Source organism: Doryrhamphus excisus, linkage group LG12 (genome assembly GCF_037039965.1).
Source record: "Doryrhamphus excisus strain RoL-2023G ecotype Guam linkage group LG12, RoL_Dexc_Guam_v1.1, whole genome shotgun sequence".
Taxonomy (NCBI): Eukaryota; Metazoa; Chordata; class Actinopteri; order Syngnathiformes; family Syngnathidae; genus Doryrhamphus; species Doryrhamphus excisus.
The window spans coordinates 1,408,345-1,433,865 of NC_136368.1; the positions used below are offsets into that span (position 1 = coordinate 1,408,345).

Consider the following 25,521-nt stretch of genomic DNA (forward strand, 5'->3'; position numbering starts at 1 on the left):
TGAATATTAATTATCTGATAATATATGACTGTGTTGTTGTATTCGTTAATATCGTTGCGATGGTTCCCTGACGATTTCACTAGCCAAAACGAACCTCTCTTCGGCTGTCTCCGTCAATCACGTGATCTGGTCGGAGCTGTCCGTGGAGCCTCAGCTGTCAAGATGGCTGACCACCACCACCACCATCATCACAACTTCTCTCTGTGCTTCTGTGACTTCATGAGGTAAATGCCGCCACTAATTTCGAACACATAACAATTCCTCGAAGCTAAGTGTTGTACACAAAGTAGTGACACGTTTGGTGTAGCTAGCATCACATACCAGGTAGAGCAGGCAGTAAGCTAGCCGCCATATAAACATTAGCACCTGCTCCCCAGGCTGCTGTGGTCCCTGGTGGTTCCCTGTCTGGTCCTCAGCCTGGTGCTGAGTCTTGTTTTGCTACTGGTCCTGCTGGGGCTTCGCGTTTGGCTACAGGGCCGCCGAAGAGCTCGCCGCGCTCGGGACGATGGGCCGGCGGTGGCGTTCTTCCATCCGTACTGCAACGCTGGAGGAGGCGGGGAGAGGGTCCTCTGGTGCGCGCTGAGGGCCCTCATGCACCGGTACACCCCACTCTGTTATACCTGTGTGTTATGGTGTACATTTCACACCTACTAAAAATGTTAACCCCTCTGACGTCACGTTTTGCTTTACTTTTGCTTTACTAGACTCCTCACAAGTCTCAAGTGCACCATAACATTGCATTCCCTTTCATCCAATGCTTCCTCTCATCCTAGCTATCCCGGTGTCACCTTTGTGGTGTATACGGGCGACCAGGAAGTAACCGGCGCTCAGATCCTGGAGCGAGCCAGACAGCGCTTCAACATCAAACTGCCCAGACCGGTCAGTTTTGTCTTTTTGCGCCACCGTGCTCTGGTGGAGGCCGCCTCCTACCCTCACTTCACTCTGCTGGGCCAGAGCGCCGGCTCCATGTTCCTGGGTAAGACTGACGCTAAAGATGGTGGTTGTTTGCTTTGTTTTTCCCTACACCTGTATGGCACCAACATCTGTTTAAACATGTTGGCCTTTTTCTTGTGTAGTTTTAAGTTTTAAGTTAACCAAATGATTCAATTGTGACGTGTGTGTGTGTCCCAGGCTGGGAGGCTCTGATGGCCTATGTTCCTGACCTGTATGTGGACTCCATGGGCTACGCCTTCACCCTGCCCATCTTTCGTTACCTGGGTGGCTGTCAGGTGGCGAGCTATGTTCACTATCCCACCGTTAGCACTGACATGTTGTCTGTGGTCAGAGAGAGGAACCCGAGGTGAACACGTACACACGCTAAGGCGGCCAAATGATTGACATTTCATCAGGTTCATCCACATGATGTACAAGAGTGTCACCCTGTGTGATGTCGTCTTGTCGCATTTCAGGTTCAACAACGCAGACTTCATCTCCAGAAACCCGTTGCTGAGCGCGGCAAAGGTGGTGTATTACTGCTTCTTCGCTCTTCTCTACGGCTTGGCCGGCTCCTGCAGCGACGTCATCATGGTCAACTCCACGTGGACGCTGGGCCACATCCTGGCGCTGTGGAGGTCCCCCGGCCGCACCAGCGTGGTCTACCCGCCCTGCGACATCAAGGCCTTTCTGGACGTGCAGCTGGGCGAAGAAGACGAAGAAGTAGACGACGGTTGGGAGGAGCTGGGAGGCGACGGGAACGGCGCGGAGGACAGGAAGTGCCACTCTATCGTGTCTGTGGGTCAGTTCCGGCCAGAGAAGGACCACCGGTTGCAGATCAGAGCGTTTCATAAGCTGCTCAGCGGGAAGGAGGAGGGTCCCAGGGGGCGGGAGTCTCTGAGGCTGGTGTTGATCGGGGGCTGCAGGAACCAGGAGGACGAAGAGAGAGTGCTCAAGCTGCGTGGGCTCTGTAAGGAGCTCGGCGTGGAAGACCGCGTGGATTTTAAACTCAACGTTCCTTTTGAGGAGCTGAAGAGGGAGCTGGTGGACGCCACCATTGGTCTGCACACCATGTGGAACGAACACTTTGGCATCGGTAAGAAACAACTGTCATCATTTTGTCATCATGTTTCTAAGCTGACCAATCACACCCTTGTCTGCAGGAGTGGTGGAGTGCATGGCGGCCGGCACCATCGTTCTGGCCCACAAGTCCGGCGGTCCCAAACTGGACATCGTCGTGCCGTACGAAGGCGGACAGACGGGCTTCCTGGCCAACAGCGAAGAGGGCTACGTGGCCGCCATGGAAACCATCCTGGCGCTGTCGGCGGCTGAGAGGATGGAGATCCGACGCAACGCAAGGCGCTCTGTGTTGCGCTTCTCTGACCAGGAGTTTGAGGCCTCGTTCTTAGCGGCCACCGACATGCTGATGGGCAAACTGGAGCAATGAGAGCGAGGGACTGCCAGGGACCAAAACTGTTCTTTCCATGGAAAAAACATGTTAAGAAGTAGTACAAACTCAATGAAGGTCTTTCTTGTGAGGTAGCCCAAGTGTTTGTTGGGTTATGTGACATGGCGCACCAAAGAAGACGGAACCAGTGGACCGCCGCCAGGATTCTTTCCACATGCTGCTGAGGGTTGTTGGACCAAAACACAATCTTGTTAGATCTTTAAATTGTATTTGCTACAAATCTTTCTTGTCTTCTACGTAGAAGAGAAGAGTGAGTGCACGCCACCAATGAATGAAACCCAGTTTTATTATTATACTTAATTTTATCTTTATTGACCTTTTTTGGTGTTTCAAAGCTATATAAGTTTTCTGCAAAAAAACACTGCATGTTTATGGTTTGCCAAAATGTCTCTTCTGAGGGTTATTTTTTGTAATAATTAGCTTCTGTCGCTGACTGACAAACTTTCCTTTTCTGTGCTGATAAAGTGAATTATTTTTATTTTGTGTTATGTGTCATTTTTTGGCTAAATAATATTTTCTTTAAATGTTTTTGCATATTTATGAGGCTGTAATTTCATGTATGGCAGTTCGGCTGCAAATGCTTTTTTTTTGTATCTGCCTCAATTGGGATAGCGAGGAAAAATGTTAAGAAATTGCAAATTACTTTAAAATTCAGAGCATTATATATTGTAAATTATACCATCATATTGGACTTTTAAAGTTAAAGAAAAAAAATTCTATTGTTAGTATGTAGTAATTTCTATTTAACTGCATATATTTTAGCATATCTTAAACCAACAAAATATTATAGCGACCCTTGCATTCTTTAAATATTCTTTATGCAACCTTTGATGGAAAAAGTTTCATTCAAATATTAAATATTTTATTTGAAAAAAAAAAGCATCACTTCTAGGACAATGTAATTTAATAAGGAATAATTAGATTTTAGGAATAATATGATTTCGTATTACTGACTACTCAATACGGTAGATTATGGAGAGAAATGTGTGTTTATGTTTCACAAAAGTATTGTTTACGAATGAACAGCAAGTGCAGTGGAACTCCGCCTTACATGCTTTTACTCTGAAATCAACCCGGAAGTGTCACCATCTACACTTCCTCTGTTGTTTTCCTCCTTCGCATTCACACAGCTCTCAGAGCGAAAGTGAGACGCAGAACTTAAACTACGACTTTTCTTCTTCCGTGTGACGACTTTCGTGGTTGTTTTTCGTCGACTGGGGGTTTGTGGTTTGTCGTTCCACGATGGTGAAAGTGTCTTTTAACTCGGCCTTTTCACAAAAAGATGTGAAAAAGGACGCGGAAACGCTGATAGCCGAGGAGGACAAAGTAAGTGGAAAATTGCCAACCTTGTGAGTGTTGTTGTTGAGGTTAGTTCGACACTCGGATGTCTTCCGGTTGGGCTAAATGCTCATTATAACATTTGCTTGTTTATTATTGCGACTTCTCTGACTTCACTTCAAAGTAAGCATTAGTTGTACTTTAATGTAACTTTAATGGCTTTAATGCTGTTTCTAGCGAGCAGAAGTTAGGATTTACTGTTAGTAAACAAAAGCAAATCTCCTTTTGGCATGTTCTCACCGCAAACAGAACTGTGTGGACATTTGTCACATTGTGCCAGAGAATGTCATACATGCGAGTGCTTTCTATTTGCTTTTCCGGGATTTGAACAGTGCAAGAATATGTACTTAAACAGGAGAACCCGCTTATCACAGCGTCCCTTGGACTGGCTGACAGATGTTGATATCAGCGGTTGTTCGCATAGCTGAAACCGGAACTAGCAAGTTCCTGAGGGGGAATGGCGAAGAAATGAGTTTTTTAACCGACGGCGGTTTGTTGACAGGGTTTTCCTCCTTTTGTGTCTGTCGCAATCCTTCCCAGATACGCTTATACGTACGTTCTGCGCATGCGCGAGACCTCTGTCACTGCAGCCATTTGCAAATTTTTACGACCGTCACGTGCTGTGATGTTTATTATTATTTTCGTAATGATTAACATAAAAGTCAACGTATTAAGTGAAAAACGTAGTATTAGTCACTCACAGTTTTATGTGAATAAAATAATAAGAGGAAAAATGGGGTTTGGCGTTGAAATATTAAAGAAAAATACAAAATGAAACCAAAAAAATGAATAAAGTTGTAATTTTTGGAAAATGAAGTTGGAGGAAAAGTTAGGATATGGAAGTAAAATCTAAATATTATGGGAATATAGTCCTAATATTACAAACAAATTCCTAAGAACATTGGAGATTTTGAAGATGGTGATTAATCATGTTTAATTCATTTACAAAAACCTGTGATTAATCTGATTAAAACATTTAATAGTTTGACAGCCTCAGTACAGGTAGTTATTATAATGAAATCTTGCTATGTAATTATACTGAGCATCCAGACACTTTCGTATTTCACTGTAACTTTCATTTCTTCTTCTATGGTTATCGTCATATTTTTCCTTTCCGCTACTATCAGCAACAATCCAAGTTTTATTTTGTTTTATCATTACAGTCTGCAGTCCATGTCACCCATAATGATTTCCTTCTGGTATCTGGTGTTCTCCCAAGCACGGCACATTGTGTTCTTGTGCGGGCCGTCACTCTTGGAATAGAGCGAGCACATCTGCCGCACAGGCAACACGGCGAGCATTTCCAGTCGAGTATGATTCATTGCCGTTCGTGCTGAATGTGATGCAAGACAACAAAAAAATAGTTGAGAAATAACGTCGGCTTGCAGTAGAAGATCAAACTGTCGATGTGCTAACAGGAGCTGCGCAAGAAGAACATGTTTCTACTACATTGGCTTGATGTCTTGAACGTGACCTTGGCCGCTAGTCTGAGCATGTCGTCTTATTTTATTTTAGACAGTTGTTGAGCTGGCTTAATATTTAGCACAGCTCCACACTCGGTTCAGCTTCCCGCCGCCTGTGTCAGGATGCACGTTGCTTCCTGTTTTCCTCCACTGACTTTCCTTATCTCCAGTGCCAAAATTGGGCGGAGAGCCGCTACAATGTTTACTGCATGACAGACAGAAATCGTCATTTGGGGCAAGTCCAGTTCCTTTCAAGGCTTTGCATGTTTCCCCCCCGGGATCGCTGTGTGTCGTTGTGCGCCCCGGCCCACCTTGTAGATAGCTCGCCATCTGCTCTGCTGTTATCAGTCAGTGCTCGTTGAAAGACTCTTAACGAGCTAAGACCTTAACCGCCACAAGTGCAGCGTCTGCACTTCAGCTCACAGCTGAGCTTTGCTGCTTCGCTGGCATGTGGTCATCATAACATCCATTCCCTCCGCCCGGAGTGAAAAGCATGAGGTTGTCCTCATTCGGGGCAGGGCACACCCTGGTCCAGCCAATCACAGAACACGTACAGCGGAACCTTGGTTAACATCTTTAATTGGTGCCAGAAGGCCTGGCTCCAACTGAAACAGATATTCCCTTAAGAAATAATGTCAATCCAATTATTCTGCCGACCAGATTTCTTAGAGAAATCCTTCCTTCAATTAGTCCACATACAGTATTTAAAATATTGGACTAGGAGCAGCTCTTTTAGTAGTGGCTCGGTTCCTACCTACTTAAAAATGGCCATTATTCAACCAATTCTAAAGAAGCCCAAGTCAGGAATGAACTACGTACTCACAATTATTTTAATAACCGATTAATCAGATATTTTAATTTCCACCTCTTTATTCGGAAATAGAAGATTTGAACTGACAGAGCAAATAAGTGCACAAACATCAGGTTGCAATTTGAATATTCTGTTCAAATAATGTAATATATCCATTATAATAAGTAATAATAAGGGGATAATGGAAAAACAGTAGCGGTTCAATGACTAACTTGCGGAAAGAAGTGGTTATGTATGAGACATTGCGGTCTGGTTTTGGGAAGAGTCACAGTACAGAAACTGTACTTCTTAGGGTAATTAATGAGCTTTTAATTGCTGCTGATACTGCGGAATTAGCTACGGTATGCTAATCCTTGTGGATTTAACTGGTTAATCATTCCATCCCGCTGCATCGCCATGAGCGCTGGGTTGGGCTATCGGTTTTAAATCAAAAGTTGTATTCTCATCTGCAGGAGAGATATTTTAGTGTTAAAATGGTGTACCGCAGGGATCTGTCCTGGGGCCACTTCCTTAAGTACAGTTTTTATATTTCAGCAAGTTGAAGTATTTGTGATTTTAGAAATAAGGAGTTAGTATGTTCTCTGTAGGCGGCATTATGAATTATCCTTACTGACCTTTTTTGCAGTACATTTAGCGAGTGAGGATTGCTTTTTTGCAGCAACAAATGGCAATATTGTTTGTATATTTTCTATGTTAACCTAAAAATACGCTAACTTGGGTTCCACTGTAGTAGCACCTTTCCACACCCAGAGTGTTTTATACGGAGATCCATTATTCATGCAGTGATGGTGGTCATCCACATCTGTAACCACAGCGGCCATAGGGGATTCTAACAGAAACCTTGATACAGCTGTGCATGGGACTCTGGAGGATGGGAGGATTGTGGGGGGGGCTGAAGTGTCCTGCCCAATGACATAATAATATAATAATAATAATACATTTAATATGTATAGCGCTTTTCACAGTACTCAAAGACGCTTTACAGTAGAGAAAAAAAATGGAGTTGAGTAAACGATGCATTAAAATACAATATCCATACATTCATTCAGAGCTAAAACAAGGATAAAAGCGGGGCGGGGCGCACCAGTTAGGTATAAAAAGTTAGACATTACAAACGGATTTAAAACAGGTGGGTTTTGATTTGTTTTTTGAAGGTGGGAAGGTCGGGGCAAGCACGGAGTAAATGGGCCAAAGAGTCCCAGAGGGCGGGGGCAGCGATGGAGAAGGCTGCGTCTCCCCATAAGAGCAGAGACTGGGATGGAAGAAGCAGGTTTCAAACCACCAACCTCCAGTCACCACTGCTGCCCCAATGAAGACGAAGTCAGCCACTGTCCAAAACTCATCCGAGGCACGTGGACGCCTCTAAAGAGATTACACTCTAATCGCCAAGAGAGACTTAGCCGGGGAGCTTAAACTTGACCCCCCCTGCTGGGCACCGAGCCTTATAACTCAAGCCGGGTTCAGATGAAACAAGCGGGAGGACAAGGGCGTCTTCTAAGCGACCATGAAGATGGCCGGCTGACATCATTCGATGGCGACAACTTTATCTTGGCATTAAAGAATAATGGCGGTCTCTCTCTAGCGCCCTCATGAAAACTGAACCTGGTCACGTTGTGGTTTCTATGGCGATGGGAACACAAGCTGCTCTCGGGTGTGATCTGTTTTTTTTCACACTAGTTTGGTACACTCATCTGTTGGTTCAACCACATGTTGGACCACTTTGCCGTATCATCGAGGACGATTGTGTCCCAATTAGTGATTGACCGATAATCGGCCAGGTCGATATTCGCCCGTTCTGACTGAAATAAGGATGAGGGGCGTGTTTATTGTTGCTACCAGCTGTTCTTAACCGTCAACAGACATTCCCAACACACACACAACTCGGGATGTCCCCATCTGATCTTCTGGATCGAGAACAAGACCTTTGTTTATACACACACACACACACACACACACACACACTTGGCGGGTGTGGCGACCCGGGTCGAGACCTGACATGTTGAACTGCTGTGCTGCCAGTTTGCGTTGTAGCTGCATGCCTCGTAGTTCCGTTGCTCGCCCGCACGTTCACGCCCACGCGAGAGCAGCGCCATGTATCGTTCCGTACCGATTTGGCGATGAGAGCAGCGCCATGTATCGATCCGTACCAATTAGTTTGATTGATTAGTTTTCAATCTTTCAGGACGCCGAGGCCGCCCTGCCGGTGCGTCACCAGTCCCGGGCCTGGTGCTGGTGCATGTGTCTGGGTGTGGCCCTCATGCTGTCAGGGATGGTGGTGGGCGGGGCCTACCTCTACCGCTACTACATCCTGGAGGTCAGCGTCTCGCCGTGACGGACACAGCATAGTGAGTGTGCGGGCGGTTCGGGGTGGACTCTCACACTGTGCTTCCTCTTGTGCAGGACGACGAGGTGTTTGTGTGCGAGGTCAACTACCTCGAGGAGGACCTCACCATCACCGAGTTTGACCAGGTCAGTCCGTACGGAACAGAAGGGTACACATCAAGGAGCAGGGAGCCTTTGGGCGGGACGTGGGTGGATGTGGACCAAGGTTTTAGTTCCAGTGTGAGTCTTTCTGGCCACAGGTGGAGGTGGCGCTTCCGATCCCACTCAGGCAGCTGGAGGAGAGAATCCGGGTGCTGGAGCAGGAACAGGTGGAGCTCATCAACGTGCCGGTGCCCGAGTTTGAGGACGGAGACCCCGCAGACATCGTCCACGACTTCCAGCGGGTAAAACTGAAGGAACAATGCTATCATTTTCCACTCGTCCCCCAGCTGACTTTTTTTTTTGTGTGTCGCACCTTCAGAGGCTGACCGCCTACCTGGACCTGAGCCTGAACAAGTGCTACGTCATCTCGCTCAACACCTCCATCGTCATGCCCCCGCGGGACCTGCTGGAGCTGCTGGCCAACATCAAGGTATCAGACTACATCCCGTGTCTTTGCCTTCGCTGTTTAGCAAAAGCGAACCAGAGAGACATTACAAAATCATCACAGCATATCATAGCAGTCTCCAGCTAAAAATGAAATATGCCCCCCAATGGCTATAAACATGTCAATGTCATCAGCCCATGTTCTTCTCGTGGTATTCCAATATTTGGCTAGTGAGTTAAGAACAGGAAGTGATGGAGCAGGAGGAGCCGGCTGGCATTGCCCAGCAAAGTGCACTGTATTCAGGCCCACGCTCCGAGCAGCCCACGTGATGCCACGGAGGTCGCAAACCTTTTCCACTTTTCAAACACCACAGCACCACCAGCATCTGCAAGGTGGCCGCTCCTTTTTTGTTTCCGTGCTCGATGGAGTGTTCGCCTCATCCCCTCAATGTTTGTTTAGAAGTGAGCTCAGGTAAGTTCTGACAGGCCATTAGCGTCACAGACGGGAGGAAAAAAGCGCTTGATTTGCTCTCCCCGCACAGTACAGGTAATCTCGCCTCATTCTCCTCCCCCCAACCAGGCCGGTACCTACCTGCCACAGTCCTACCTGGTGCAGGAGGAGATGGTGGTGACGGAGCGCCTGGAGCACGTGGAGCAGATGGGCCAATTCATCCACAGCCTGTGTCGCGGCAAGGAAACCTTCAAGCTGCACCGCCGGGACAGGATTCTGGGTAGGCAAACGGGAAAATGAACTCAACTTTGACTGGAACCCGACTCTGTCCGTCTGTCTGCTCCCGCAGGTATGCAGAAGCGGGAGGTTCTCAACTGCCGCAAGATTCGCCACTTTGAGAACAAGTTCGTGGTGGAGACTCAGATCTGTGAGCTTTGAGACGCCTCGCGGCCGCTCTTCGGCTTCGATGCTGTGCAGAGAGATTGTGGTTTTGTTATTTCCCATCTTCACATGTTTTGTTTTTTGTGAAGCGTACGATAAAACCCACCGTGGCATTGTTTGGGAGCTTTGCTGTCATTTCATGCAGCTCAGCAAATTGTAATACAGGTCATTTGTTTCAGTGTATCGTCAAGACAGGGTGACGTCCTTTTTTACTTTCCTGCTGTAGCATTAACACTATTAACACTGTTTTTCTTTTGCTTTTTTCTGGTTACCATTCTTAATTAACTGGACTGTTTTTTCTCTTTTCTTTTTTAAAAATTTTAAAATATGTCAGGTGGGGGAAAAGATTTTTAAAGTTGCACATGTAATCATGTTTATTTCCAGTGTTTTTTGAAAAAATTGACTAGTCTTGTACTAATTTGTATGTATATGTGTGTGTGTGTGTAGCATGTGTGGATAATCTTTGGAGAGATGAACAGTCCAATTACAAATATACAAAAACATTGTGTGTCTCTTCATCTTTTTCCATTGAACTCAGAAATAAATGTAAACAAACATAAAACAGCCACTCCCAGGCCACTTTAGATGTTTACAGTGTGTGTTCGCCACCAGCACAAATGGAAAGCCCTTCTTGATTAAAATGGAAAGCCCTTCTTGATTAAGGTGCTAATTTGAAGGGGATCGTGGGAAATCCACGCCAGGTGGAACGTTACCACATAAATAGAAAGCTCACATCCGGACACAACCGCCGCCATCTTGTGTAGCACAACTTGGCAGCGGTGTACAGGCATATAACAGTAGTTTACAGCCGCACAGTAGGGCATTTTAATGCATTATCGCGTCCAGAATTCAGAAACCATCAGTAAAAACGTCGAAAGTCGCAAACGAACAAGGTTGTGCTACACAAGATGGCGGACTCGCGGCGACATAAACGTTCAGCTCGTGAGTTTTCAACGTAATGTAGTTCTGTGAGCGTTACCTTGAGTCTGTAAAGGAACTGATATACAAACAGCTACGCTTTTTCTATTAACAATCAATTCATTTTGTAATCACAAGCGAGGAATAAATAAAGTGCCTTAATTTCCGTATCCCACACATTAATGCGAACACATTTAAAAGTATACTCAGGTGGCCGTCGCTTTCGTTTTGAAATACGTCAGAAGTGTCTTAACAAGCATCGCGAGCTACGTAACAACTACATTTCCCACCATGCCGAAGTTGTACGTCATTTCCGGTGTGTATACACGGAATAGTTTCTTGCAAGTGTTGAATAAATTGCTGGCGATTAAATCCAGCGAGTGACTATACTTGAGACCTGAGGATACATTGTTTTAACAGGTAACGCACCACAGTTTTACAGTAAATGGCTAAAAAAAAGGTGTATTCTTTCTTTAGAGCGCTAACTTGTACTGTGCTAGCATGAAAGCTAGCTTCGCGTGGATTTGTCGCCATGGAAACGGACTTTTTTCAGCCTCGTTGACTTTGACAGTGTAAAGAAATGTATGTTTTACTTAATTACTTCACCCACTAATGCATAAAAATCTTATTTATGACACAGTACATTCTCAACTTTAAACGTAATACATTTCAATTTGGAGTTCACATTTTATACAATTGTATTGAGTATTTTAACGCTATATATGTATCATATTGAACATGACATTGGAGCTTATTTCACAAAATACTACATAGACAAGGCGGAGTAATACATCACAATCTACAGGTACCGTACACTCTGCCCCCTAGTGGCTGAGATTTGACACTACCCGTAAGCGTTGTAAAGTCTCTGTCTACAGTCTGCCAAAATAATATTTAAAATTCACAAAACTTCCAGGTGTTATGAACGACTATGAAGTTGTGCGTCAGATCGGAGAGGGCGCCTTCGGGAAAGCCTTTTTGGTGCGATCTAAAGGCGTAGCAGACGCACAATGTGTAGTGAAGCAGATCAATCTCACCAAGGTAAACACACTCTGATGGAGCCAGGTCACACGTGTCCGACACCGACACCTTTGTGCTTGTAGATGTCCGTCAGGGAGAAGGATGCCGCCAAGAAGGAAGTGGCCCTCTTGTCCAGCATGGAGCACTCCAACATCGTGGCCTTCTTGCGCTCCTTCCAAGGTAGGAGGAGTGTATCACGACTGTGTGCACATTTCAGTTAGCTTTCTGTCCCATTTTGTGTGAGGAATTGTGTGTTTTTGTGTAGAAAGCGGCAGCCTGTACATTGTCATGGAGTACTGCGATGGAGGAGACCTGATGATGAAGATCAGCACTCAGAGAGGAGTTTTCTTTGCTGAACAACAGGTAGTACTGAACATACACACTCAGCGGCCAGGAAGTCACCACTTAGAGCCCTGCAGACATATATAACACCCCTATGGTCAACTTAACACTTGTACTACACCTTGTCATAGACATAATAAGAGAAAAAAACACATTTAATAATAAATACAGAAATAAATACTACGTGTACTCGTGGGGAGGGGGTGGACAGGAAGTGACATTGGTGGTAAGACCATGTTAGGGATTGTTGTGCCTGTTGTGAGATCATTCAAACCTGGATCAAAATAGCTTTTCCAGCAATCAAATCTGGTGATTGTGTGCCTCACGGAGCATTGCAGCAGCTTTGCTGACACCTGGTGGCCAGTGTAGAATACTACATATCATCGCAATGTCTTTTAATGCGTCTTCTGAATGCCGATTATTTGTATTTTAGCCCATTTAGCCATTTTTACGTTTTAAAATGTTAAATTTAGGCAGCAATTGCTTAAAAATATGCATATTTTTTAATTATTTTTGAAGAGTTGATGCTATGCAGCCTTACAATGTTTTGAGAAAGAAATGTCACGGTGTTGTTCAGGTCCTGGACTGGTTTGTTCAGATCTGCCTGGGCCTTAAACACATCCATGACAGGAAGATCCTGCACAGAGACATTAAAAGTCAGGTACACTGCAAAATCCATTTCATTGCAAATACATATGCAGTAATAATGTAGTGTCAGTGTTTTATGTTAAGAGTGTTATGGTCTCAGTTATGGAATACCGCCCTCATGTCATGTGGCGTTCATGTCAGCTCGACTTGTTTATCTTTCAGAACATCTTCCTCACTGAGCGAGGGCGGAAAGTCAAGCTGGGCGACTTTGGCATTGCCAGGATTTTGAATAAGTAACTTTGTGTTTCTCTCTCTCTCTCTCACACACACACACACACACAATAACATGCCAACATGGTACAACATTGTGTGTGTAGCACCATGGAGCTGGCGAGAACTTGCGTCGGGACCCCACACTACCTCTCTCCTGAGATCTGTGAGAGTCGACCTTACAACAACAAAACGTATGTAAAATACGGTATAGCAGTATTACGTATTGTCATCAACACTACTACTACATCAAGATGCAATGTTCCAATGTCGATAGAATGATGTATCATCACGTTGTGTAGGGACATCTGGTCTCTGGGCTGCGTCCTCTATGAACTTTGCACTCTGAAGCATCCTGTAAGTCGCAACAACATACACACATACGCACACAAACAGCATCCTCACTTATGTGTGTGTGTGTGTTTGTCCCTCCAGTTTGAGGGCAGCAGCCTGCGTCAGCTGGTCAGTAAGATCTGCAGGGGGCGCTACAACCCGGTGGCCGGTCGCTACTCCTACGACCTTCGCCTGCTGGTCACTCAGCTTTTCAAGGTCAGATTGTGTGCTCCACATCCGCTAGGATCTGCGTTTATGTCAGCCACTGTAGATGTGATGATGATGTTCATTCAGGTGAACCCTCGCGATCGTCCCTCGGTCACATCCGTCCTTCAGCGTCCTTTCCTGCAGAGACACGTGCACGCTCACATGCACGCTCAGGTTGAAGTACATTTGCATTTTATATTTACCTTAACTTTTGGTGTTTTTGGATGCAAAGTGACTGTGTGTATGTTGTGTGTGTGTGTTCGCAGGACGTCAGTCACAATAAAAAAACAACGATTCAGGCCTGTAGACCAACACCAGGTAACACAACACAACATACATGCGTTTAATATACATGTCACTTTTGTAATGCACACAATAACACAATTTAACATGTCGGTAAAACATAACTAACCTTTCTAACGTTTGTAATGCACACATTAGCAAACATGGAACACACATAGCAACTGACACGCAGTGATGGGAATAACGGCGTTTAAAATACTTTTTCCAGTAACGGGTCATCTAACTAATTACTTTTACTGTCAGCATAACGCCGTTACCATTTTCGACAGGCCGTTACTGCACTTTACTGAATCAACCAGAGACCTTGAGTGGGCGGGTGTTTAGAGCACATAAGCAATGAGGATTGGCTCAGGTTTTTAGTAAAATTGCGACTTTGGCCAATCAGAGAACTTGAGTGGGCGGGTGTTTAGAGCACATAGGCAATGAGGATTGGCTGAGGTTTAGTAAGATTGCGTTTTCGGCCAATCAGAGAACTTAGGTGGGCGGGTGTTTAGAGCACACAAGCAACGAGGATTGGCTAAAGCGTAGTAAGATTGCGTTTTCAGCCAATCAGAGAACTTGGGTGGGCGGGTGTTTAGATCACATAAGCAACAAGTATTGGCTAAAGTTTAGTAAGATTGCGTTTTCAGCCAATCAGAGAACTTGGGTGGGCGGGTGTTTAGAGGGTTTGCCAAATGGAAGTACATACACTACTTAAACCTCGTTGATGTCAAAGGTAAAATGTACATTACGTCCCCGAAAAAAAAATTTGTCCACGTTACTGAGTTACTAACTCAGTTAGTAACACAGTTACTTTTTTTTAGAAGTAACTAGTAATTCTAACTTTTAGAATTACTTTTTTAAAGTAATGTGCCAACACTGGTGACAGTGCAGTAAGATATGTTTAATGTAGCTATAACATGTGAAGCACACACAATATCATGTACACATGTTTATACTTCATGTATCACACATGGAACCCTGAATCCGTTAAGGCACCGTAGCGGCAAGATTGAAATCCCTGTTGTAGGCTCACACTAGCTCTGTGCTGTGAGGCTCCGACTCCATCAGCCGTACGCACATTTGTACCAAACCTGTAACGCTTTGTTGTGTAGACAGGAAGGAGTACAGAGCAGCTGTGAAGAAACTTCCTGTCAAACCAGCATGGAGAGGCTGCGCCCCCAACCACGCAGTAATAACACACACAAGCTTAAGCTTGTTCAACGTGCTTATAAAGACGTTTTCCATCAGACTCAACAAGCATGTGAGGCTATTTCTTGATGTTGACTCTTCTTCTCATGTCTGCATCTAGCCCCTCCCCCTCAGAGCAGCCGGAGACGCCACATGTCATCAGAACCAAAAGTGAGTTGAAGATCAAACTGAGTTATGTTTTGGTCCCGTTTGGACTGAGTCTACTTGCACTGGTGTAGGCTTGGACAGTACCAGCAGTTCTTTGTCCAGCTGGACGCCCTCCAGGAGGGGGGCGCCTGTCCTCCGCATCCTCCTTCGCGTGAGCCCTTTGAAGACCACCCGGTTCCTCCTGTTGAACCCTACCAGCTGTGAGTGAACTTATGAGGGGTCCTGCAAGTGGGCTGCAGTGCTTGGTGGACATGCGTGTCTTACGTCCTTCAGAGTGGCAGCAGCTCGTGAAGAGTACCTTCAGAGGCGTCAGGAGGCCAACCAGTACAAGCTGAGAGCGGAGAAACAGCTGGTGAGATCACCAAACCAAGGTGTCTGGAATATTCATTCTTGAAAGGACTGTTTCATGGACGTCCTCAGGGTCTGCGTCCGTGCACGGCGGAGGGCTGCAGACCTGCTGGCGGTCAAGAAGATGAGACTCCACCGTTTGAACGGCAACATACAGTTCAGGACAGGAAGCAAGAGAGCCAGCAGGTGGGAGTCAAGTGAATTCCGCCTAGCAACCAAGCGGGCTGAGATGTTTCCAAACGTGTGTTCAGGAGTACCTGAGGCAGCTGCACGCCATCAGACAACAGTATCATCAGGACATGAGACAGATGAGGCTGAGAGCCGAAGCTGAGGTAGAAGATCAACTACCAAGAGTTCCAAGAGTTCCTCCTTGCGTTGTGATCTTTGTTTTCACAGAGCGTCGTCGATCAGCCACCACACCAACATGACACTTTTGTGATGGACAAAGAAGACGAAGCCCAAGCAGTGCAGGTAAGACGGGGGGGGGGGGGGCGTCGTCGATGCATCCCAGCATGCTGTTGTTCCCAACTGGCGTCTCTTTGGTTGGTCTGCAGGACATTGAAGCGGCTTTGAAGGAGATCAGGCAGGAGAACAGAAAGCGGAGGAAAGAGCTGGAGAAGAAACACAAGGACCAGGTGACTTGAAGGACATCTAGTTCTCCAACTAGTTCAGAACCAGAAGGGGTCGTAGTCTTAGCAGTTCCCTGGCCGCTTTGATCACATGACCCACGCTTTGTTTTCGATCCAGAAGGCAGTCATGTTTGAGATCCGTCTGGATGGAAAGGATGGGATGGAGAACACCTCAGAGGAGGAGAAGTACCAAGAGGGAGTGGACCATCTCAACCAGGAAGTCTCCTTGAATTTGGCCAGGAGGGGCTGGAGCCAGAAGCCTCCTGAGACGCTGCTGGAGGCGCTGGTCCGCATGGACTCGCTCTCCAGCACGGTAGCGGAGGCCCACCAAGGTCCACGCATTGTTCCTGCAGCTCCAGCGAAAAAGTGACTTCATTGGCTGAATGAGTTTGTCTTCTCAGGTGAGGAGGATGAGTCAAGTCGTCGGCAGTGGGTCCACCGCCCCCCCAAGACCCTGTTGGACGCGCTAGCGCAAGCTGACCCGGCATCCTCCATTGTGGACTCGGCCTTTGAAGTGTCCGCACTCTCAGACTCGCACAGGAAGGAGAACGAAGGCGATTCCGATGTGGAGATGGACGAAGAGCGCATGGAGCCCCGGTCGGATGACGACGACACGTACGTTGACTACAAAGACGACTAACGATTCGCAATAAAGTGACAGAGTTTATGTATTAGCTTCTAGCTTGTGTATTACAACTTTTCTACCGTTTGTTTTCCTGACAGGAACTTTGAGGAGTCTGAGGACGATCTCAGGGAGGCGGTGTCTGACTCCATGAGGAACCTGCTTATCATGGACGACGATGACGCTGAGGCAGGGGGACTTGAGACTCCCCACCAGAACCCAGTGGAAGAACCGCATGCGGAGACCGCTGATGTTGCGGTCATGGTTGTTCCCTCTCAGCCTGAAGGAGACGACCCTGGAGACGATCCTGGAGATGATCCTGGAGACGATCCTGGAGACTCCCGCAGAGACGATAGCGCTTCCAACAGTCAGTAACAGACTCGGCTCGTTCTGAGTGTTTATTCTCATCCAGCACTCAAACTTGAACTCAACTTAAATGAACATTTCTACTTTCCAGCCTTAAAGGGAAAGCAGGATTAGATTTTTGCCTCCTCACTGCCGACCTTTAAACTCTTTCCAGTCGCTGCGTCGCCTGTCAGATGTCTCAAATTTGTGTCTTCTGCACTTCTGACTAAAGAAGACTTGATCACTTAAAGCTGCTCTTACCAGCTCAAGATTACTTTTTTCCATCACCAGCTAGCGTTGAATGTTTTTTTAAACGTTACTGGGGTTTAAAAGAACAGATTGCATGTAACGGGACACATGTATTCTTCCTATGAAGGCCTAAAAAAAAACATGTTTACATAATCAAGCTACAGCAACATTGTTATTGTAGGAGCTAACACTCTCTGCGTAGTTACACCGGGTCTATAAAAATTTATAGCTCCATATCAAATAGACAAGGTCTGAATAACTTAGTTCCTGTTCAAGGTGACCTATTATGTTCATTTTCAGCCCTTTGAATGAACTTGTGGACTTCTATAGAGCAGCTTCACACAATAACCCGCGTAGAAAGCTTTCTAGAGCTTCCAGAATCTGTACCTATTCCAGCTGTATTTTCCCTGGAGTCCCAAAACGGTCTGTTTTAATTAATTCCACCTACGGCACGCCTCCGGGCACATCCACTCCGCTGTGATTGGTACCTGGGTATGCCCATATCAGGAACACAAACATTATGGGTCTGCTTTCATGGATGACCAAGGAAATTCAAACTTTTGAGACACTTTTGAGAGGCTGAAATCTGGATATTTACACTACATTTCTCATGAAACGATTCATCAATTACCGTAATGGTAATAGTAATGGTAATGGTAATGGTAATGGTTTAATTTCATTTGAACATGCATCAGATTCCAATTGAATGCATCCCATAATCAGTTCCCAGTTTCACATGTCCAAAAGGAGTAGGAAGAAGCAAAGCTTATTAAATCCTACCCCTCCATCTGGTACTTTTACAATCAGTAACTGTTACATTTGTTCACTTCCTGCTTTCCTAATATAATTTAAGTTTTTTTTTTAAATAATATTTTTATTATTTTTATTTTTATTGTCACGTACAAGGTGATATGAGCATCCAATGCCATAATGTGTCAATATAGTGATATATATATAGCACGTCATGACTGGTTGTATTTAGCAAACATCAACTGTCCGTACAGTCCGTACATTTGGCGGCAGCTTTGTCGAGGAGCAGAGAGCCGAGCCGAGTGACCCCGAGACCCAGACTTTCTGGAAGCACAACACAGTGAGGAACTCTTTGAGGTCTTCCAGAACCTTTTGCAGCCTGGTGACGTCAGCCTGAGTCCTCACAAAGTCCACGGACGACATAAAGATTGCTGACCGTCTCCTGGCTCATGTGACTGGCGGTGCCTACCCTCCTCATCCCGGTTCCCGGAGCGCTCCTGAGCTTGAAGCTTCCAGTGGTTCCAGTGCAGTACCTGCTGGGAGATCACACGCACGTCGCTGTCCATCAACTCCCGTTCATTTTTCTCTGATTTCCTTGACAGCATCTCCATCTGGGCCAGCCTGGCATTCAGCAACCCGACGTCGTGGCTCTCCTGCTCCTGGTCAACTTCAATGGAATGGAGTGTAGCTTCAGGAGGCTATCAAACATCATTGCTGACATCACTGTGTCACGTCAATTCACCTCTGTTACACGTCGGATTGACTCCAAAGGGGAAGATGTCACAGAAGTAGCGTGGGATGTCATCAGTGAGCGTCATCATGCCGAGGGGCGGTGCCAGACCACTGGTGAGACAAAAAACATGTTTTCTGTAATATTTGAATGAAGACAATGTTTTTGCGGCCATGTTCCCTTACTGGTGTGGAAGGTAATAGACGTTTTAGTTATTCCAAGTCACTTAAAGAATTGCGTAGACGGAGGCGCCATGTTGCTTGGCTAGTGTCTTACCTGCATGCAATTTGTCTTGTCGAGTCCTTACATCATTTTAGACTTTAGCTAAGTCATCTCAGGCGCTGACTCGTCATTTTTGACATTTAGGAAGAAACAAAGAACATTTTGTTGCGGTGGATGCTGATGAATTGCGTATTCTTGCCGAGCATGTGACATAAAGGAGCTTAAAGCAGAAGGCCGAGGCGCCGCCATTGACTTGCAGCCAGCGTGCATTACCTTATAAAGACAAAAGAAAAAAGCGTGTCACTTCCTTCCTGGTAGATGTGACTAGATGAGTCGTCGCCCAGCGCTCTGTGCAGACATCAGCGTGCAGCAGCGGACCTGCCGCCACACCAGCATCCACCGCCACCACGACGACGACGACACCCGCCTCCTCAGGTAAGAACACCATCGGGAGAATCAACAGGTGTTCCCCGAATGCATGGCGGGGAAATTTGTCGCTTTTTTGCACGGTGTGAGCATCCGATTTAAAAAATAGAATAAGTTTGTCAACGTGATCCAACGTGACCTTCTAAAAAGTGTCGAATGAGTGGCAGCCTTCATCAGCAGGAAGTCAAAGCAGTGCAGCCTGCTGGAAAGGAAGTACGAGGTTGCGATGGCGCTCAGATGCTCGCCACTGTCCTCTGTGTGCAAGGGGCGTGTTGACGTGGCAGCCATCTTGAGCACACGCAGACAATTTACAGGGCAATATTTGACTCTTATTAAAAGGAACTTGTTGAGGAAGCGGTGGCCAAAGTGTCAAAAAATAACATTCAAATATAGAGAGAAATCATTAAGAAGAAATAATGTAATATTTAAAAAATAATCATTTTTTAATAATAATAATTTTTAATAATAAATTTTATTTATATTTTTGGAGTATAAATTAGCATGAAATTTTTTTTAATGACAAATAAAAATGTCATTTTTGGACAAAGTTTTAATGTTGTGGAAAAAAGTCAAAAATTATTTATTAAGAAAGTATAAAAATTTGGAGAAAAAACTCAGCTGCTGACTGGAACTGATGTCCATTTTTCTAAACGCCCCTCGCCAACCATCCCCAAATTCCCATCAGGGGAACCCGCAGGATGGTCCCCAAGGTGAGAGCATATTCCCGTGGAAGTCCTTTGTCAGGCGGGAACTGTCAACTGCAGTTTAGTCCTGTTGGTGAAGACGTTCATTACCACACGGATGAGAGCCTTCAGGCACCTACAACATCTCCGCATAGCCCTATGCCGTTTGACGCCCCTGCACAAACTTTTTTTAATGTGAATTAATGCTGCTAGCAATCCTCACGTTCGGGATTGGACCGCCAAAATAAATGAAACCTGAATTTGTCGAACTTATTTGTTCATATGATGCGCAGAGCAATGAATAACTTCTTGTTCTGTCTCCTTCCTGCTTTCTGTTCCGTGCACTGTGATGTGTTCAGGCGCACTCATAATTTAAGTGCAAATTTTTTTTTATGACAATTGGCAACCGTGATAGGATCATCAAACCAAAAGCAAAACTCATGCTGAAATGTTGGGGTGTGGCTTAAACGCGGTTATAAAATATCTTGTGTCATGTGACCTCCTTCTCTGCAGCCTTCGTGACTCCGTCCCGAACGCATGAATTTGGATGTTTGACATTCGGGACTTAAGTTGACAATCAGAAACTAAACGATGTGAATCAAGTGGTGATGGTGGTCCACTTGGCCTCCTTAAAAGTGCTTAATTGTGCGAGAAGCGCCTCATTGCCAAACAGGAAGTCTTCGCCGTGAATCAGGAAGTTGACAGCAGTGAGAAGAAGCGTTTGCTTCACCCACTTCCTCTTCTGCAGGCTTTCATTTCATTTTTTTGGACGTTCTCTCGTGTCGCATTCAGGATCCCGACATGTACGCCGCCCCGGCAAGCATCCCTCCAGAGGAGCTGGATGAACTGAAAGAGGCTTTCTCCAAGATAGGTGAGCGAGATCCATCACCGCCTGGCCGCCGTTTCAATGTCACCTTCTTTTCCGTGAACTCCGCCCCTTCCTGGCAGACGTGGACAACAACGGCTTCATTAGCAAAGACGAACTCACCGAGCTCCTCAGGGCCGCCAACCTGGCTCTGCCGGGCTTCAGAGTCCGAGAGATTGTCCAGGATCTGACCAAGACCAGCGAGCAGCTCACCTTCCAGCAGTTCACGCAGGTCGGTTTCACACGTAAACAAACATGGCCGACAACGTGATGTGTATGGTTTGACTTCCTGCACAGATCGTTCACGGTCTGAAGAGCACCGAGGTGGGCAAGACCTTCAGGAAGGCCATCAACAAGAAGGAGGGAATCTGCAGCGTGGCCGGAACGTCCGAGCAGGCGGACACTCAGCACTCCTACTCGGGTCAGTGCACACGTCCTTGGAGACCAAAGTCCTGTAGTACTTTGGTCTTTGGGAGATATCCTGAGATGATGGAACCTTCTTGTGTCCACAGAGGAGGAGAAAGTGGCCTTCGTCAACTGGATCAACAAAGCTCTGGAGAAGGATGTGGACTGCAAACACGTCCTGCCGGCCGATCCCTACAGCGATGATCTGTTCAAGGTGGTGGGAGACGGAATCGTTCTCTGGTACTTATGGAATTTTGCTGCAAACCCGATCCCAACTCCAGCCTGAACCTAAACCAGCCCTAAACCGGTCTGGTTTCTTTTCATCCTGTCAGTAAGATGATCAACCTCTCTGTGGAGGACACCATCGACGAGAGGACCATCAACAAGAAGAAGCTCACCCCCTTCACCATCCAGGTGAGACCGGATGTCCTCACTTTGACCAGGAGACCCACCTTGAAGGTTTGCGTGATCTGGTCCAATAGGAGAACTTGAACCTGGCGCTGAACTCCGCGTCGGCCATCGGCTGCCACGTGGTCAACATCGGCGCCGAGGACCTGAGGGAAGGCAGGCAGCACTTAGTCCTGGGTCTGCTCTGGCAGATCATCAAGATCGGACTCTTTGCAGACATCGAGCTCGGCAGAAACGAAGGTGCGGCCATGTTGGGGGCGAGGATTAACCAAACGACTTTGAGCGGCGTTGATTGCGTTCTTAGCGTGTTCGTGTTCATTTGTGAAGCTCTGATGGCTCTGCTGCGAGACGGCGAGAGTCTGGAGGGCCTGATGAAGCTCTCACCGGAGGAACTTCTGCTGCGTTGGGCCAACTACCACCTGGAGGACTCTGGTGCTCCAAAGATCAACAACTTCAGCTCCGATATCAAAGTAAGCGCATGTGGAGGACGAACCGGGAATCTGGTAGTCCTGCCTTGCTGGTCTAAACAAAACCGCACGTGTCCATCATCCCGTCTGAGAAGTTCCAGATTAGATATCTCGCTGGCCAATCACAGCCATTGTCACTCAACGTGTTCTCCTGCAGGATTCCAAAGCCTACTACAACCTGCTGAGTCAGGTGGCGCCCAAAGGGGACGAGGAGGGAATTCCTCCCATCAGTATTGACGTGTCGGGAATTCGGGTAAGACTCCAGACTCCTAAACCCAACTCTAGTCTTAAGCCTAACCCCAGGTTGGGATTTGTAAACAAAAAAGCAAGACTAGTCCTGAAACCTAGACCTGTTGGACCCGCTAGGAGAAAGACGAGCTGAAGCGTGCCGAGTGCATGCTGGAGCAGGCGGACAAGCTGGGATGTCGACAGTTCGTCATGCCGACCGACGTCGTTCAAGGAAACCCCAAACTCAACCTGGCCTTTGTGGCCAACCTCTTCAACAAGTACCCGGCCCTGAAGAAACCCGAGAACCAGGACATCGACTGGAGCGCCATCGAAGGTAAAAGACCACTCGGGTGCGTTCCTGCAGGTTTTGAAACATCTGCTTGGCCTGCAGGCGAGACCAGGGAGGAACGCACGTTCAGGAACTGGATGAACTCTTTGGGGGTCAACCCCCAAGTCAACCACCTTTACACGTAAGTGTGATCTTCCCAAGGTTCTCCTGGGTTCCCAAGATTTTCATGAGCACCTCCTGCTGGGTCAGAGGTGAAGAGCTCAGCCATCCGGTTTGGGGCTCAGAGGAGTCAGTTGAGGTGGCTCAGGCATCTAGTCCGGATGGTGAGGTGTTCCGGGCATGCCCAGTCGGGAAAAGGCCCCAGGGCAGACCTAGAACATGCTGGAGATTTTATGTCTCACAGCTGGCCTGGGAACGCTTTGGTGTCCTCCTGGTGGAGCTGGAGGAGGTGGCCGGGGACCGGGAAGTCTGGGCTTCCCTACTAAGACTGCTGCCCCCGCGACCCGGACCCGGATAAGCGGATGGACCTCCTGCTGGCCTGGAGGCTTCCTGTTTCTAAAACGTAACGTTTTTTGTTTGTGCGTGCTAGCGATATCGATGACGCCCTGGTCATCTTCCAGCTTTATGAGAAGATCAAGGTTCCAGTGGACTGGGACCGTGTCAACAAGCCCCCTTACCCAAAACTGGGCAGCAACATGAAGAAGGTAAGAACTCTTCAGGAACAGCGTGATCAGTTGACTTCATAACGGAATCTCCGTGACGCCCCCCCCTGCAGTTGGAGAACTGCAACTACGCAGTGGAGCTGGGCAAGAAGGAGGCCAAGTTTTCTCTGGTGGGCATCGCCGGTCAGGACCTGCACGGCGGGAACCGAACGCTCACGCTTGCTCTGCTTTGGCAGCTCATGAGGAGGTAAGCACCACGCTGGGCGGATGCGGGCGGGTACACGGATGAAGCTGTCTCGTCCTCCTCAGGTACACGCTCAACATCCTCGAAGATCTGGGCGACGGCCAGAAGGTGACGGATGACACCATCGTGACCTGGGTCAACGACACGCTGACACAACACGGAAAACCCTCCATCTCCAGTTTCAAGGTGAGAACATCACACGTCCGAGAATGAAGACCAGCCTTTCATTCAATCATCATGCATGAAGATTAGATGTTTGTGCTACGTAATGACGTCCTAACGCTCTGTGTAGGACGGTTCCATCAGCACCAGCATGCCGGTTCTAGATCTGATTGACGCCATCCATCCCGGATCCATCCGATATGACCTGCTGAAGATTGAAGACCTCGCTGAAGAGGAGAAACTCAACAACGCCAAGTATGCCCACGTGTGTTTGGATACGGGACAGAGAGATGATGGTGATGTCGTTGCCAGGTACGCCATCTCCATGGCGAGGAAGATCGGCGCCCGCGTGTACGCGCTGCCTGAGGACCTGGTGGAGGTGAAGCCAAAAATGGTGATGACGGTGTTTGCCTGCCTGATGGCACGCGGCATGAAGCGAGAGTGAAGACGCTAAGAAGGTGAAGACCTGAGACGTTGGTCCACGCCAAAGGTGCATCTCGCGTTGATACTCTGATGATGTCACACGAGCAACGCAGGAGATGATGCTCGCTCGCTTCACGGATGTCATCGCTTTTTTTAGAACACGTTTCACAGGACCGGAGAAGGTCCGTGTCACTTCCTGGATGAAAGTAATAAAACATTTGCATTTTTGGACCTTTGTCTTAGGCCTTCCGCAAAAATAGTTCTTCCGAGGCAACCTAACCCAAACCCCTGACGCCAGCTCTAACCCTAAACCTAGTCGCGAACCAAACCCTAGTCCTGAACCTGACCCTAACCACAGCCCAAGACCACATGTCAAGCAGCAATTTCATTCGGCTCGCGGAACCTTAATATTTTTGTAGTTGAGTATAGAAAATGTTTACATTCATATTTTTTTACATTAGAGCCCTCTAGAAATGAAGTAACACCCCTATAGTTACCTGTACATTCATATATTTGCCAATATAAAAATGAAGCAAGGTTGTGGTTGGTTGGCTTGTACCTTGACACATCCAGAATACAGCCCACCTTCACCTTCTGATTTCAGATCAACATTTGCAATAAAGTGACTTTTGTCACTTGTGAGCGTTTGGATTTCTGCCAACTAGGAATCCTTAAATATAGTATTTTTGTAGTTGAACATAAAAAATGTTTACATTCACATTTTTTTTTACATTAGAGCCCTACAGAAATGAAGTAACACCCCTATAGTTACGTGTACATTCATATATTTACTATTATAAAAATGAAGCAAGGTTGTGGTTGGTTGGCTTGTGTCTTGACACATCCAGAATACAGCCCACCTTCACAATCCTGATTTCAGATCAACATTTGCAACATTTTTTTCATATAAGAGCCCTCTAGAAATGAAGTAACACCCCTATAGTTACCTTTACATTCATATATTTGCTAATATAAAAATGAAGCAAGGTTGTGGTTGGTTGGCTTGTACCTTGATACATCCAGAATACAGCCCACCTTCAAAACACCTGATTTCAGATCAACATTTGCAACATTTTTTTTTCATATTAGAGCCCTCTAGAAATGAAGTAACACCCCTATAGTTACCTTTACATTCATATATTTGCTAATATAAAAATGAAGCAAGGTTGTGGTTGGTTGGCTTGTACCTTGACACATCCAGAATACAGCCCACCTTCACAACACCTGATTTCAGATCAACATTTGCAACATTTTTTTTCATATTAGAGCCCT

General features: G+C 46.6%; 4 protein-coding genes and 2 long non-coding RNA genes across 6 annotated transcripts; 4 read left to right on the forward strand and 2 right to left on the reverse strand.

Moving 5' to 3' along the window:
• Positions 1-88: 88 nt before the first annotated feature.
• On the forward strand, positions 89-2,879 carry LOC131136278 (GDP-Man:Man(3)GlcNAc(2)-PP-Dol alpha-1,2-mannosyltransferase-like). Its single transcript, XM_058082961.2, has 6 exons — positions 89-224; positions 378-599; positions 774-976; positions 1,132-1,300; positions 1,410-2,029; positions 2,097-2,879. The coding sequence occupies exons 1-6, from the start codon at positions 163-165 to the stop codon at positions 2,378-2,380; spliced, it is 1,560 nt and encodes a 519-aa protein (XP_057938944.2). The 5' UTR covers positions 89-162; the 3' UTR covers positions 2,381-2,879.
• Positions 2,880-3,494: 615 nt separating this feature from the next.
• On the forward strand, positions 3,495-10,274 carry LOC131135821 (integral membrane protein 2B-like). The gene is made up of 7 exons (XM_058082132.2): positions 3,495-3,727; positions 8,196-8,327; positions 8,414-8,482; positions 8,596-8,739; positions 8,817-8,927; positions 9,462-9,612; positions 9,682-10,274. The coding sequence occupies exons 1-7, from the start codon at positions 3,644-3,646 to the stop codon at positions 9,768-9,770; spliced, it is 780 nt and encodes a 259-aa protein (XP_057938115.2). The 5' UTR covers positions 3,495-3,643; the 3' UTR covers positions 9,771-10,274.
• Positions 10,275-10,579: 305 nt separating this feature from the next.
• Positions 10,580-18,138, forward strand: nek5 (NIMA related kinase 5). The gene is made up of 22 exons (XM_078795312.1): positions 10,580-11,111; positions 11,608-11,732; positions 11,795-11,891; positions 11,977-12,074; positions 12,631-12,714; positions 12,864-12,934; positions 13,019-13,105; positions 13,214-13,268; positions 13,347-13,460; positions 13,539-13,625; positions 13,718-13,769; positions 14,849-14,925; positions 15,046-15,095; positions 15,164-15,292; positions 15,366-15,444; positions 15,513-15,626; positions 15,692-15,772; positions 15,837-15,911; positions 15,995-16,075; positions 16,188-16,401; positions 16,471-16,684; positions 16,793-18,138. Exons 2-22 carry the CDS (start codon positions 11,613-11,615, stop codon positions 17,064-17,066), a joined length of 2,253 nt encoding a protein of 750 aa, XP_078651438.1. The 5' UTR covers positions 10,580-11,111; positions 11,608-11,612; the 3' UTR covers positions 17,067-18,138.
• Positions 11,780-12,644, reverse strand: LOC144901544 (uncharacterized). Its single transcript, XR_013629599.1, has 3 exons — positions 12,595-12,644; positions 11,994-12,124; positions 11,780-11,911 (listed from the first exon to the last, which is right to left on the reverse strand). It is a non-coding gene; the product is annotated as an uncharacterized LOC144901544 (long non-coding RNA).
• A 101-nt stretch (positions 18,139-18,239) lies between the features above and the next one.
• Positions 18,240-19,235, reverse strand: LOC144901540 (uncharacterized). The gene is made up of 3 exons (XR_013629591.1): positions 19,042-19,235; positions 18,778-18,878; positions 18,240-18,702 (listed from the first exon to the last, which is right to left on the reverse strand). It is a non-coding gene; the product is annotated as an uncharacterized LOC144901540 (long non-coding RNA).
• Positions 18,296-24,477, forward strand: lcp1 (lymphocyte cytosolic protein 1 (L-plastin)). The gene is made up of 17 exons (XM_058082128.2): positions 18,296-18,881; positions 19,306-19,422; positions 20,889-20,967; positions 21,045-21,193; positions 21,259-21,382; positions 21,474-21,606; positions 21,699-21,780; positions 21,849-22,014; positions 22,102-22,244; positions 22,399-22,494; positions 22,608-22,803; positions 22,861-22,939; positions 23,348-23,462; positions 23,534-23,667; positions 23,730-23,850; positions 23,957-24,081; positions 24,139-24,477. The coding sequence occupies exons 3-17, from the start codon at positions 20,898-20,900 to the stop codon at positions 24,269-24,271; spliced, it is 1,866 nt and encodes a 621-aa protein (XP_057938111.2). The 5' UTR covers positions 18,296-18,881; positions 19,306-19,422; positions 20,889-20,897; the 3' UTR covers positions 24,272-24,477.
• Positions 24,478-25,521: the final 1,044 nt, after the last annotated feature.